Raw genomic sequence first — 14432 nt, forward strand, 5'->3', positions numbered from 1 at the left:
TGTGTATGATCTCAGCTGGGGTGTCTGGGCCTGACCATAATATGAAAAATATAAAAACCATGTCCAAAAATGCAAAGTTAACAAAATCATCTTAAAAAAAGGAGGAAGACTTGTGGCACCTTAGAGACTAACAAAGGTATTTGGGCATAAGCTTTCGTGAACTAAAACCCACTTCATCGGATGCATACAGTGGAAAATACAGTAGGAAGATATATATACACACAGAGAACATGAAAAAATGGGTGTTGCCATACACACTGTAATGGGACCAATCAATTAAGGTGGACTATTATCAACAGGAGAAAAAAAAAACATTTGTAGTGAAAATCAGTATTGCCCATTTCAAAACAGTTGGCAAGAAAGTGTGAGTAACAGTAGGGGAAAAATTAGCAAGGGGAAATAATTTTTACTTTGTGCAATGACCCATCCACTCCCAGTCTTTATTCCAGGCTAATTTAATGGTGTCCAGTTTGCAAATGAATTCCAATTTTGCAGTTTCTCACTGGAGTCTGGTTTTGAAGTTTTTTGTTGGAGAATTGCGACTTTTAGGTCTGAAATTGAGTGACCAGGGAGGTTGAAGTGTTCTCCGACTGATTTTTGAATGTTATAATTCTTGACGTCTGATTTGCATCCATTTATTCTTTTGCATAGAGATTGCCCAGTTTGGCCAATGTACATGGCAGAAGGGCATTGCTAGCACATGATGGCATATATCACATTGGTAGATGTGCAGGTGAACGAGCCTCTAACGGTGTGGCTGATGTAATTAGGTCCTATGATGGTGTCCCTTGAATAGATATGTGGACAGAGTTGGCAATGGGCTTTGTTGCAAGGATAGGTCCCTGGGTTAGTGTTTTTGTTGTGTGGTTGCTGGTGAGTATTTGCTTCAGGTTGGGGGACTGTCTTACCCTCTCCATTTAGAGCTCCCACATATTGATTTCTGAACTATGGGGCAGCGCAGAAGGACAAGTTAAAGTTAACCCCCCCGCCCACTAATTTTAGCATATGTCAATTTTTAACCAGTAATTATATTGACTGGAAAACTTGATTTTCAATGTCCAACTGTACTAACCAAAAAGGCTGCTAGAGTGTAGGTGGGCAGAAGTTTCACACTCCTGCCAGTGGATTCTACTTCACCACAGGGCGAACAGATTCTTCTTCCATGCACCCGCCACCAATATGATCAACCCTGTATTAACAGAACATTGAATGGTGTATATAGAGATCCCCTTCTCAGGTGTGGAACCCCAGAACCTCTGCTCTGTGTGATACAGAGGCCTGTTCTCTGAAGCTGTCTATGATCATAAAAATTCAGTTCAGCCTGTTACATAAAACTGTAGAAGTCACCAGAAGTTAGAGGCCAACAGATTGGTAAAAACTGGGACTGTTTATGTTAGAACTGTGCTAATGGGTCTGCAAGGCTCCTGGTAAGCTGAAAGACCGTAGAAATGTTCACAATGAAAGTCCTCAAAATGTGTTTTAATGATTAATTTTGATGCAAGGAGGTTGCCCCCACATCTTAGACCATGTTTATCTGGGAGTCAGTACATGACTGGACTGGAAGGAGCAAGCGCTATCTTCTTGGCTGCCACCCCCATCTCTTCCTGGGACCCCAGAATCCACCATCACATCACTGGACCTTCATTGTCCTGATCCTGAAAGGGATCCTGACCAGGCCAGGCCAGGCCAGGCCAGAGGGGTAGCCAGATGACATCACCACCTCCAGATGATTCAGCTGAATCCTGAACATCTATAATATGAGACTTGGGTTCTAATGTTTCCCATTCTCTCTCTCTGTGTAATCAGAGCCTGGCTTAGCCACCAAGACAACGCCAGCCTGTACCTCAGCACTGAGTCTGAGCTGACCGGCCACAACAGGCAACGTCTCAAAGGGCCCAACGCTGATAACAGTTTGCCAGGTATTAGATGGCTGACTGGACCACTTGCTGGGTCTGCGTTTCTCCAGCAGCAAAGCTGCAAGTGAGAGTCAGCCCCAGAGACAGAAGCCGTGTTTGCGATCTTTGCTACTCTTGTGTGGGTTTCATTTTATCTTACAGCAAACGGCTCCGACTCCTAACAACTCCAGCCCACCAAAACTAGACTTTTCTCCAAAAGAGAACAATTAATAGCAACTTTAATCCCATCTAAAAGATTGCCAAGCAGAGTTCCCTCTCCCCCATACTCTATACAGCGAAAGAGAACAAGGGACACTGTTACAACCAACGTCTCAATAATTCATGTTTCAAATGCTTTAACTCTTTTTCCCCCCTGCTTTTTCTGCATCTGGAATAAAATATTTTTGATGGTGGTTTTTACAATGGGAGTCACGAGCAGTAACTTGTCCTGAAACCCCAAACCGCATTGAACTGGATAGCGTAACAGTGAGCAAGGGTTTTATTAACATCTTCTCCCTTGCTGTGCCCAAGGCAGGCTCCTAACCCATGACCTCTCTTCTCACCCGAAATGCAGATGCCTTGTTGAGGTGAGGAAAGAAAACACTGTGCTGAGAATGGATACCAAGCAATAAGCCCAGCTACTGTAAGAGGAGCTACGCCCAACGCAGCTGCTTCAGCACAGGATCCTACCCCTTTAGGGCTACATTCTGCCCCCAGAGTAGCCCCACTGAATTCTGTGAGCCCTCCTATACCTCAGAGATAGGTGCCTATAAAAGAGTGGTAATGAGAATTTAACCCTTCAGTCCCTGAAAAAAATGCCTATCGTTAGACATGTAACGAAGACAGCCACAACTATGTTAACTGTTAGGACACTGGGGCAAAATTCCTCCTAGGTGATGATCCCAAAGATGCACTTACTCCCAGGTATTTAACAAGATTATATTTCCGGTCAGCTCGTCTCTCATCTGCTTTCCTATGCATCATCTTCTGCCTTTACAGCGCATTTGCTGCATAGCAGACTAAAAATCCTGGGTGCTTTTTACAGTTTGAGTTCTGTGTGTAACCTGGCAAAAGAAGCCTGGCAAGAACATGCCCCCTACTTCCATTATTAATTTATTGCATGATGGCATCTCAGGCTTCTTTTTAAGGAAGCATCTTAACATGCACGTGGCAAGATTTTTTTTTGCCAAGGAAAGAGATTCTTGAAGTACCATGTTAAAAGCTCTACCACAAAAAAAAAAAATTACATTACTGATAGATCTTTGTTATCTTGAACGAAGAAAGATTCACTTGTGCGCAATCTTGAAACAAAATGAAATGTACTATTTCTAGGGCAATGCCGTTTTCCAATTTAGTCTTACTTTAAGGAACGGTGACCAAATCAGAGAGGATCAATCTTTTCATTTCAAAGGTCGAGTTAAGATCATTATCTTGTTCTTCCGACACATAATTTTACTGCAAGAGATGTTTGGTTACTACAACCCAGATATAATTACATACTGCAGAAATCCCCCTGCAATTGCATCTGGATACAGTAGTCTTCTTTCTATGCCAACTGTTTGCGCACTGTAAATCAGCTATCAAATTCATCCCAAGAGCTGGGCTACAATTCAATGGAGAGTGAAGCGTTCACCAGCTGCACATGAATACACATGCAGCTGGGAGCTTTGGGATAAAAGGTGTGGAAGAGAGAGAGACACACCCTGGAGCACGAGGCCTGGTCCAAGACCTAAGGCCCAAACCATAGTCAGCAAAGTCAAGCCATGTCATGAACCAAAGTCAGGCCATGGATTAAAGCAGAGGCTAAGAAATTTACTATCCCATACACAATCTTGGCAAGGGCACTGCTAATGTTGCAAAACACAGGCACTCCTAAGCAGCAACCGATATGGGGGATCACACTCCAGAAGATTAACACAGGTACATCCTGACCCAAGAAAAGAGGGTTTGACAGAAGGGATGAATAGGGATATTTCGCCCAAGGCACCTGGCTCAAGATACAAGGGGAGGTAACAAGTAGACATCATGAAACACATAATGTGGTACGTAAGTTGTTTGTCGGAGAAGCTAGCCACTCCTGTCCCCTGTCCAGTGAAGCTTACCAGATGGTGACAACCAGCAGTAAGAGTAACCTATAACATGGATGGACAGTACTGTGTAGTAACTAATTACATGAAATTTATATATGAAGGCCTCGTTTGTGATGTCACCACTCCAAATTTCTGTATCAGAGGGGTAGCCATGTTAGCCTGTCTCCACAAAAACAACAAGGAGTCCAGTGGCACCTTAAAGACTCACCGATTTATTTGGGCATAAGCTTTCGTGGGTAAAAACTCCACTTCTTCAGATGTATGGAGTGAAAATTACAGTTGCAAGCATAAATACACTGGCACATGAAGAGAAGGAAGTTACGTTACAAGTGGAGAACCAGCGCTGACAAGGCCAATTCAGTCAGGGTGGATGTGATCCACTCCCCTTAATTGATGAGACGGTGTCAATACCAAAAGAGGGAAAATTGCTTTTGTAGTGAGCCAACCTATCCTGGAAAATGATCCCTCACTCTCACAGACCTTGGGAGGCAGGCCAGTCCTTGCTTACAGACAGCCCCCCAACCTGAAGCAAACACTCACCAGCAACTACACACCACAGAAACACTAACCCAGGAACCAATCCCTGTAACAAACCCCGTTGCCTACTTTGTCCCCATATCGACTCTAGCAACACCATCATAGGACCCAACCACACTATCAGGGGCTCATTCACCTGCACAATGCGATATACGCCATCATGTGCCAGCAATGCCCCTCTGCCATGTACATTGGCCTAACCAGACAGTCTCTACGTAAAAGGATAAATGGACACAAATCAGACATCAGGAATGGTAACATACAAAAGCCAGTAGGAGAGCACTTCAATCTCCCTGGACACTCAATAACAGATTTAAAAGTAGCCATCCTGCAACAAAAAAAACTTCAAAAACCGACTTCAAAGAGAAACTGCAGAGCTACAGTTCATTTGCAAACCATTAATTTGGGCTTGACTAGGGACTGGGAATGGCTGGCTCACTACAAGAGCAATTTTCCCTCTCTTGATATTGACACCTTGCACACAACCATCAGCCTCAATGAGAGCGAAGCAAGAGTTTACTAATTAAGGACCAAAGCCTGCCTTCAGAATCACCAAGAGATCTTCCTCCAGCCCAAATAGGAGTCTTTCCACCTTCCACAGCAAGATGTCCACTAATAAAGGTCAAGCCAAGCGGAAACGAGCTCAAACCCACAGACTCCACCATAGTCACAGCGTAGCAAAATCTATTTTTTTGGCCCATTTCAACCAACTCTCTCCACAATCGCTTTTTATTTAGCTTATTATTGAGAGAGGACAATGCAGGGCACACAGCCATGGAGCATCACATGGCTTTAGTCTGAAACCTTGATTTCACAGGAATGTGTTACCAGTTATACCTCTATAGTTATACAGGCATCAGAATCATAGGGCTAGAAGGGGACTGTAAGGGTCATCTAGTCTAACCCCTGCCAAGATGCAGGATTTGTTGTGTCTAAACCAGGGGTCGGCAACCTTTCAGAAGTGGTGTGTCGAGTCTTCGTTTATTTACTTTACTTTAAGGTTTTGCATGCCAATAATACATTTTAACGTTTTTTAGGTCTCTCTCTCTAAGTCTATATAGTATATAACTAAACTATTGTCGTATGTAAACAAGGTTTTCAAAATGTTTAAGAAGCTTCGTTTAAAATTAAACTAAAATGCTGATCTTACACCGCCGGCCCGCTCAGACCGTTGCCGGCCTGGGGTTCCATTCACCTAGGCCGGCAGCAGGCTGAGTGAGGCCTCGGCCAGAACCCCGGCTGGCAAGGGGCCGGCAGCCAGAACCCCTGACCGGCAGCGGGCTGAGTAGGGCTGGCAGCTGTGACCCCAGACCGGCAGTGGGCTGAGCGGCTCAGCCAGCTGCTGGTCTGGGGTTCCGTCTGCTGGCTCCTGCCAGCCAGGGTCCAGGCTGCCGGCCCCACTCAGCCTGCTGCCGGTCTGGAGTCCCGGCCCTGACCACATAGAGTAGGTACCTACCTTCTCCCTGGTTCTAGCCATTCTCTTCCTCTCTCTGCACTGAGATGACGGTGGGCGTGTGCTGAGAACAGGGCTGGGGGTGAAGGAGCAGGCTGCGGGTTGGGGTGCAGGGTCTGGCCAGGAGCTAGAATGAGGGAGGGAGCTCAGGGTTAGGGCAGGAGGTTGGGGTGTGGAGCGCTTACCTGGGCAGCTCCCATTTGGTGCGAGGGGTGCAGGTGGGAATGTGGGGGGTGGGGGTGTGTGCAGGAGCTCCTGTTTGGTGCTCAGGGTGGGAGTGGGGATGTGGGGGGTGCAAGAGTCAGGGCATGGGGTGGGGGGGCTGGGTATGTGTGGGGGGTGCAGGAGTCAGGGGAGGGGGCTGTGACGAGGGTGCAGGAGTCAGGGCAGGGGGCTGGGTATGTGTTGGGGGTACCGGAGTCAGGGCTGGGGTTGTGGGGGGGGTGCAGTGGTGAGGGCAGAGGGCTGGGGGTGCGCGAGGAGGGTGCAGGGGTCAGGGCAGAGGGCTGGGGGTGCAGGCTGGGGTGATGGGGTGCTCCCAGCCCCCTGCCCAGAGTGGCTCACAGCAGGGGACTGGAGGGGATATGCCCTGATTCCACCCCCTTCCCCAAGATCCCCAGAGCACAGAGCGGGCTGCAGCTAGGCTTTTACCTCTCCCCTCTGTAGCAAGAGCCGTCAGCTGATCGGCCGCAGGGAGGGAGAGGAGGAGGGGCAGCGCGGGAAGGGGGAAGCTTGCCTGCTCTGCAAGAAGAGAGCAGGGGGCAGAGAAGAGCGGGCCGGACCGGGCAGGATTTTTAGTGGCATACTGCTGTCTGCCTGGGTCCGGCAGGCAGCAGCATGCCATTAAAAATTGGCTCACGTGCCGTGTTTGGCATGCGTGCCATAGGTTGCCAACCCCTGGTCTAAACCATCCAAGGCAGATGGCTCCAGCCTCCTTCTGAAAACCTCCTCTGAAGGAGCTTCCACGACCTCCCCAGGCATCTGCTCCATTGTCCTGCTGTTCTTACAATGAGGAAGTTTTTCCTGAGATTTAATCCAAATCTACTATGCTGGAGTTTGACCCCCTGCCTCTCGCCATGCCCTCTGTGGCAAGAGAGAACAGCTTTTCTCCATCTTTTTTAGGGCAGCCTTTCAAGGATTTGAAGACCACTCTTGTCTCCCCTTAATCTCCTCTTTTGCAAACTAAACATGCCCAGATCCTTCAGCCTTTGCTCGCATGGCTTGTGTTCCCTCCCTTTGATCATCTTTGTCGCTCGCCTCTGGATCCTTTCCAGTTTCTCTTCATCCTTTCTAGACGTTGGTGACCAAAACAGGACATAGTACCACTCTCCTCGGTTCTGGTCAGGCCTCTGCTGGAGGACTATCACCTCCTGTGACTTGCGCGCTGTGCCTCGGTTAATGCAACTTAAAATTGCATTTGCCTTTTTTTTTTTTTGCGCAACAGTATCACATTGCTGTTGTAAAAAAACCTCACATTAAGGTTGCGATACATCACAACTCCCAGCTCCTTCTCAGCAGTGCTGCTGCCGAGCCAGTTATCTCCCATCCTGTATTTGTGCATCTGTTTTTTCTTCCCAATGCGTAGCACCTGCCACTTGTCTTTGCTGAATTTCATTGTGTTGTCTATAGCCCAGTTCTCCAATTTATCAAGATCCCTCTGAATCTTAGCTCTATCCTCCAAAGCGCTTTGTGTCACCTGCAAACGTGATCAGTGTGCTCTCTAGTCCTACATCCAGGTCACTGATAAAGATGTTAAACACCACCGGACCCAGAACAGATCCCTATGGAACCCCACTTGAGACCTCCCTCCAAGCCGACATCATTCCATTACTCTTTGTTCGTGGTTGTTTCATCAATTATGTATCCACCTAATGGTAGTTCCACCAAGCCTGCATTTCTCCAGCTTACTTATCAGAGTAGGGTTGCGAACTTTCTACTAGCACAAAATCGAACACCCTTGCCCCACCCCCTGCGAGGCCCTGTCCCCCATTCACTCAATTCCCCCTCCCTCTGTCGCTCGCTCTCCCCACCCTCACTCACTCGCTCATTTGCATCGCACTGGCTCAGGGGATTGGGATGCAGGAGGATGTGAAGGCTCCGGCTGGGGGTGCGGGCTCTTGGGTCGGGCCAGAAATGAGGACTTCAGAGTGCAGGAGGGGGCTCCGGGCTGAAGCAGTGGACTGGGATGCAGGAGGGGGTGAGGGCTCTGGGGTGGGGCCAGGGATGAGGGGTTTGGGGTCCAGGAGGGAGCTCTGGGCTGAGGCAGTAGATTGGGATGTGGGAGGGAGTACGGGCTCTGGGCTGGGGGTGCGGATTCCAGGGTGAGGCCAGAAATGAGGAGTTCAGAGTGCAGGAGAAGGTTCAAGCTGGGGCAGTGGGGTTGGGTGCAGGGGGTGGGTGAGGGCTCCAGCTGGGGGTGCAGGCTCTGGTGTGGGGCCAGGGATGAGGGATTTGGAGTGCAGGAGGGGCTCTGGGCTGGGGCTGAGGGTTTTGGAGTGAGGAAGGGGACTCCGGCCTGGGGTGGGGAAGTGAGGGCTCCGACTGGGGGTGCAGGCTCCAAGGTGGACCTGGGGATGAGGAGTTTGGGGTGTAGTAGGAGGCTACAGACTGGGACCAAGGGGTTCGAAGGGCAGTAAGGGATCAGGGCTGGGGCAGGGGGTTGAGTCGCAGGAGGGGGTCAGGGGTGCAGGCTCCAGGCAGCACTTACCTCAGGCAGCTCCCAGAAGCAGCAGCATGTCCCCCCTCCAGCTCCTAAGCAGAGGCATGGCCCCGTCTGCGCAGTTCCCGGCCAATGGGAGCTGCGGAGCTGGCACTTGGGGTGGGGGCAGTGCGCGGAGCCCCCTGGCTGCCCCTACACCTAGGAGCCGGAGGGGGGACATGCCGCTGCTTCCAAAAGCTGCAGGGAGCCTGCCATAGCCCCATTGCACCGCCAACCAGACTTTTAATAGCCTGGTCAGCAGTGCTGACCGGAGCCACCGGGGTCCCTTTTTGACCGGGCATTCTGGTCGAAAACCAGACACTAGCAACTCTATATCAGAATTGTTGCCGGCACCCAGTGCCGAGAGGCTGAACAACAGCTTGAGTGGTTCGTACCATCTTAAGTACCATCTGCAGCCTTACAGTATAGCAGCCTATGCATGCCATGGCTGGCCCAGTAAACAGTGGTGCTATTCCCAGTACAGAGCACCCTACCAGCTTCTCGGTTGTGAGGGGATTCTTCATATTGCCCTCTAATGCCGTAGTCAGTCGCCGCAGGGTCTTTTCTCGTGACTCAACAGAGGTGTCTCGGGCATTTCTAATCTTTCCTTTGGGCAGCGTGGCAGTTATGGAAAGATGAGGAACTCCATGAGCTATATAACAGCTACCTGTCCAGTTGGCTGGCAGCACCTTGTAAGCCTCTCGGCACTGGGTGCCGGCAACAGAATGATATGTATCCATAACACACCATGTTGGGGATCTGGGACACGGGTTCTCTCATCCCAAAATCCTGGGGTTAGCAATGCTGCAGTCCCTGCAATCTGGGCCTGGTGAACAACGTGGGACCCAGTTCCCAGCACAGCATTCCACATTCAAACCTGTAGTAGAGAGAGAGCGCGCCTGGAGCACGGGGCCAGTTCAAACCAAGAACAGGTGGGCTCAGAGCAAGAATCACTGAGTGAAATTCTACAGCCTGTGTTCTGCAGGAGGTCAGACCAGATGGTCATAATGGTCCCCTCTGGCCTTAAATCAAAAATAGAGAGATCTATCTAAACTTCGTTAGCCCCATTCACTGACATGCAATTTCCATATAATCTCCAAGTTTGGCTCATTATATTGGAAAGCTGTTTCCCTTATTATAGTTTTTTTTTCCACCCTCTTTTCCAGCTTTTTCTCCTTAACCTAAGTACAGTGTTGCTCCCAAATTGAAGTGTGATTTCCCCCACCTCTATTTGTTTAAGTCTTCTTGTTTATTAACAATCAATTAGAAATGCAGCCAGGGCTCCCTTTGCTACTCCTTAATAAAAGGAGATGAGGGCAAATGAATTCGTTCAAACCATACATTCTTTTTCTGCACTAGAACTTCCCCCAATCATTATAAATTAATTTGGCTTTCTTAAAAGCATAAGGCACATATACATCAAACCCGTAACTTCAGAACTGCCGCACTTCGCGGAACAGACATTGAGACTCACGTGAAAGCTACAGATTTAGGCCACAAATCTAAATTACTAGATCTGAACGTGGAATGAAGTCCTGCAAACGAGGATCCCACATTGGCCCTCACCCAGAAACTATGGCTCCCACCCAGGAGGAGACCCAGTAGAACACCAGATGGCCCCTAACATGCAACAGGTACCACTCCCTTCCCATCTCCCAAAAGTGCCCAGCACTCCTCCATCCAGGACATATAAGCATTCTGATTCTTTAACAAAAGCCCTTCGGGTCAAGATATATGGAAATTGGGAGCCTCCCACACCCAAGCACCTTACACTGCTCTATCCAAGAGGAAGAGGATCACAGAAATGTCAGGCTGGAAGGGACCTCAACAGGTCCAGCCCCCTGTGCCGAGGCAGGACCAAGTAAACCTGGACAGTTCCTGACAGGGGATTGTCCAACCTCTTCTTAGAGAGGAATCTCATGACGGGGATTCCACAACCTCCCGTGGAAGCCTGTTCCAGAGCTTAACTCCCCTCAGAGGTAGAAAGTTTTCCCCTAATATCTAACCTAATCTCCCTTGCTGCAGATTAAGCCCATTCCTTCTTGTCCTACCTTCAGCAGAAAAGAAATCACTTCTTCTCTTTATCACAGCCCTTAACATATTTGAAGACTTATCAGGCTCCCCCTCAGTTTTCTTTTCTTCCAGACTAAACATGCCCAGTTGCTTTGATGTTTCCTCACAGGTCAGGTACGTTTTTGTTGCTCTCCTCTAGACTCACTCCAATTTGACCACATCTCTCCCAAAGGGTGGTGCCCAGAACTGGACACCCCCACTGAGGCCTCACCTACACTAAATGGAGCAGGACCGTTACCTCCTGTATCTTACCCACGGCATTCCTCTTAATATGCCCTCCAGAACGATACTAGCCTTGCTTACCACTGCATCATGTTTATGATTCTCATTGAACTTGTGACCCACTATAACCCCAGAGCCTGTTCAGCGGCACGGCCTGTCTAGCCAGTAACCCCCCATTTGGTAGTTCCGCACTGGATTTTTCCTTCCTAAGCATAGCTCGTCTCTATCGAATTTCAGCTTGTTGACTTCAGACCAACTCTCCAATTTGTCAAGGTCATTCTGAACCTCCTCTGACATGCCCTGCAACCCCCCCACACCCCAAAATACACAGGTTCCCTGACCCTCCCCCCACACGCCCTTCAACACCCACACCCCAAATTCCATGGGTGCCCTGACCCTCCCCCCACACGCCCTTCAACACCCACACCCCAAATTCCATGGGTGCCCTGACCCTCCCCCCACACGCCCTTCAACCCCCCCGCCCCCCAAAATACACGGGTTCCCTGACCCTCGCCCCACACGCCCTTCAACCCCCCCGCCCCCCAAAATACACGGGTTCCCTGACCCTCCCCCCACACGCCCTTCAACCCCCCCGCCCCCCAAAATTCACGGGTTCCCTGACCCTCCCCCCACACGCCCTTCAACCCCCCCGCCCCCCAAAATTCACGGGTTCCCTGACCCTCCCCCCACACGCCCTTCAACCCCCCCGCCCCCCAAAATACACGGGTTCCCTGACCCTCCCCCCACACGCCCTTCAACCCCCCCGCCCCCCAAAATACACGGGTTCCCTGACCCTCCCCCCACACGCCCTTCAACCCCCCCGCCCCCCAAAATACACGGGTTCCCTGACCCTCCCCCCACACGCCCTTCAACCCCCCCGCCCCCCAAAATACACGGGTTCCCTGACCCTCGCCCCACACGCCCTTCAACCCCCCCGCCCCCCAAAATACACGGGTTCCCTGACCCTCGCCCCACACGCCCTTCAACCCCCCCGCCCCCCAAAATACACGGGTTCCCTGACCCTCCCCCCACACGCCCTTCAACCCCCCCGCCCCCCAAAATACACGGGTTCCCTGACCCTCCCCCCACACGCCCTTCAACCCCCCCGCCCCCCAAAATACACGGGTTCCCTGACCCTCCCCCCACACGCCCTTCAACCCCCCCGCCCCCCAAAATACACGGGTTCCCTGACCCTCCCCCCACACGCCCTTCAACCCCCCCGCCCCCCAAAATACACGGGTTCCCTGACCCTCCCCCCACACGCCCTTCAACCCCCCCGCCCCCCAAAATACACGGGTTCCCTGACCCTCCCCCCACACGCCCTTCAACCCCCCCGCCCCCCAAAATACACGGGTTCCCTGACCCTCCCCCCACACGCCCTTCAACCCCCCCGCCCCCCAAAATACACGGGTTCCCTGACCCTCCCCCCACACGCCCTTCAACCCCCCCGCCCCCCAAAATACACGGGTTCCCTGACCCTCGCCCCACACGCCCTTCAACCCCCCCGCCCCCCAAAATACACGGGTTCCCTGACCCTCGCCCCACACGCCCTTCAACCCCCCCGCCCCCCAAAATACACGGGTTCCCTGACCCTCGCCCCACACGCCCTTCAACCCCCCCGCCCCCCAAAATACACGGGTTCCCTGACCCTCGCCCCACACGCCCTTCAACCCCCCCGCCCCCCAAAATACACGGGTTCCCTGACCCTCCCCCCACACGCCCTTCAACCCCCCCGCCCCCCAAAATACACGGGTTCCCTGACCCTCCCCCCACACGCCCTTCAACCCCCCCGCCCCCCAAAATACACGGGTTCCCTGACCCTCCCCCCACACGCCCTTCAACCCCCCCGCCCCCCAAAATACACGGGTTCCCTGACCCTCCCCCCACACGCCCTTCAACCCCCCCGCCCCCCAAAATACACGGGTGCCCTGACCCTCCCCCCACACGCCCTTCAACCCCCCCGCCCCCCAAAATACACGGGTGCCCTGACCCTCCCCCCACACGCCCTTCAACCCCCCCGCCCCCCAAAATACACGGGTTCCCTGACCCTCCCCCCACACGCCCTTCAACCCCCCCGCCCCCCAAAATACACGGGTTCCCTGACCCTCCCCCCACACGCCTTCCACGCACCCCACCCCCCCCATGCCCTGCACCCCCCCCACCCCACTCCGCCCCTGAGCCGTGCAGGTGGAGCAAAGGCCGGGGCGCTGAGAACGCAGTGCGGGCGACCCCAAAACACACAAAATTTACCCATCATTCCTATGGGCTTCACTCCCCCGGCACCCCGAGAAGCCGGCGCGGGCGGGCGGGGGCTAGCGCCTACCTGGGCAGGGCCAGCGACGCCTCGTAGCGGCCGAAGAAACCCAGCGGGCTGGGGGTGAAGAGCACCCCGCCCACGTCGAACAGCACCAGCCGCCTCGCCAGGGCCATGGCCACCGCCTGGGCCGCTCTGACGAGCCGCGACCCCCTCAGCCCCTTGCCATCGTGCGCCGCCTCGGGCCCCGCCCCTTGCCCGGGCCCCGCCCCCTCCCGGGCCACGCCCCTTCTGGCGCGCCCGCCCTGCCCTGAGGGCCGGGCTCCTCTGGGTCCTAGAGCCCGCGGGGACTTGGTGCAGGGGCATGACAGCAGCAGCAGCCCCGGCAGGGGGCGTGGCTCCTTCGCTGGGCACGTGCGTGGGAGGGGCAATGGGGCTTGCTGGTCTGGTGGTGGGAGGGGCTGGGGCTCAGCAGCCCAGGGCAGGCTGAGCGTAGGAGCGGCCAGAGCAAAGGTCCATCGAGCCCAGGCTCCGGTCTTCCGGCAGGGGCCGATGCCAGGGGCCCCAGAAGGACTGGGCAGCCTGTGCCATGGCCAAGCGATCCACCCCCTGTGCTCCCGTCCCCGCTTCTGGCAGCCAGAGGTTCGGGGACACCCGGAGCATGGGGCTGCCCCCTTGACCGTCTTGGCTGATAGCCATAGATAGACCTGTCCTCTGTGGACGTATCTACTTCTTTTTTTGACCCGATTATAGTTTTGGCCTTCACGCCATCCCCTGGCGAGGGGTTCTACAGGTTGTCTGTGCAAAGAAATACTTCCTTTTGTTTGTTTTAAACTTGATGCCTGTTCTTTTGACCTAAGAAGAGAAGCCCCGTCAGCTACCACAAGGCCTTGGGGGAGTGGTTAGATAACCACACAGGTCCAGTGTACCCCGGAGTTCTGCAAGAAGAGAACTGGGGGAGCTTTGGCAATTTGGTTGCTATGCAGCACCTAAGCAGCTGGACCCCATTTATGTATAGGAATGATTTAAAAATAATGTAAATAGTGAATATTAATGCTCAAAGCTTAATTATGGACATGCCCAAGGCCACATATGGCTAGAGGCAGCTATTGACCTCATTATAATCAAGGTAAACAATCAGATCTGGTATATAGCCATACTAGAGCCATAAGGAAGGGTATAAAATACCCCACCTAGTTCCCAGGTTCAT

The 14432-nt window shown here is 52.5% G+C and overlaps 1 protein-coding gene across 3 annotated transcripts in view; it reads right to left on the bottom strand.

Moving 5' to 3' along the window:
- EPHX2 (epoxide hydrolase 2) overlaps positions 1–13484 on the bottom strand; it is a 114355-nt gene extending 100871 nt beyond the window's left edge. For 2 of the 3 annotated variants that reach the window (XM_073335538.1, XM_073335537.1), the window contains exon 1: positions 13292–13484. In XM_073335538.1, the coding sequence (XP_073191639.1) occupies positions 13292–13398 (107 nt within the window). In that variant the 5' untranslated portion in view covers positions 13399–13484. The other variant, XM_073335539.1, reaches the window with a different exon arrangement.
- Between the last annotated feature and the right edge of the window lie 948 nt (positions 13485–14432).

The sequence above is a fragment of the Lepidochelys kempii genome, chromosome 3, assembly GCF_965140265.1.
Source record: "Lepidochelys kempii isolate rLepKem1 chromosome 3, rLepKem1.hap2, whole genome shotgun sequence".
Lineage (NCBI taxonomy): Eukaryota > Metazoa > Chordata > Testudines > Cheloniidae > Lepidochelys > Lepidochelys kempii.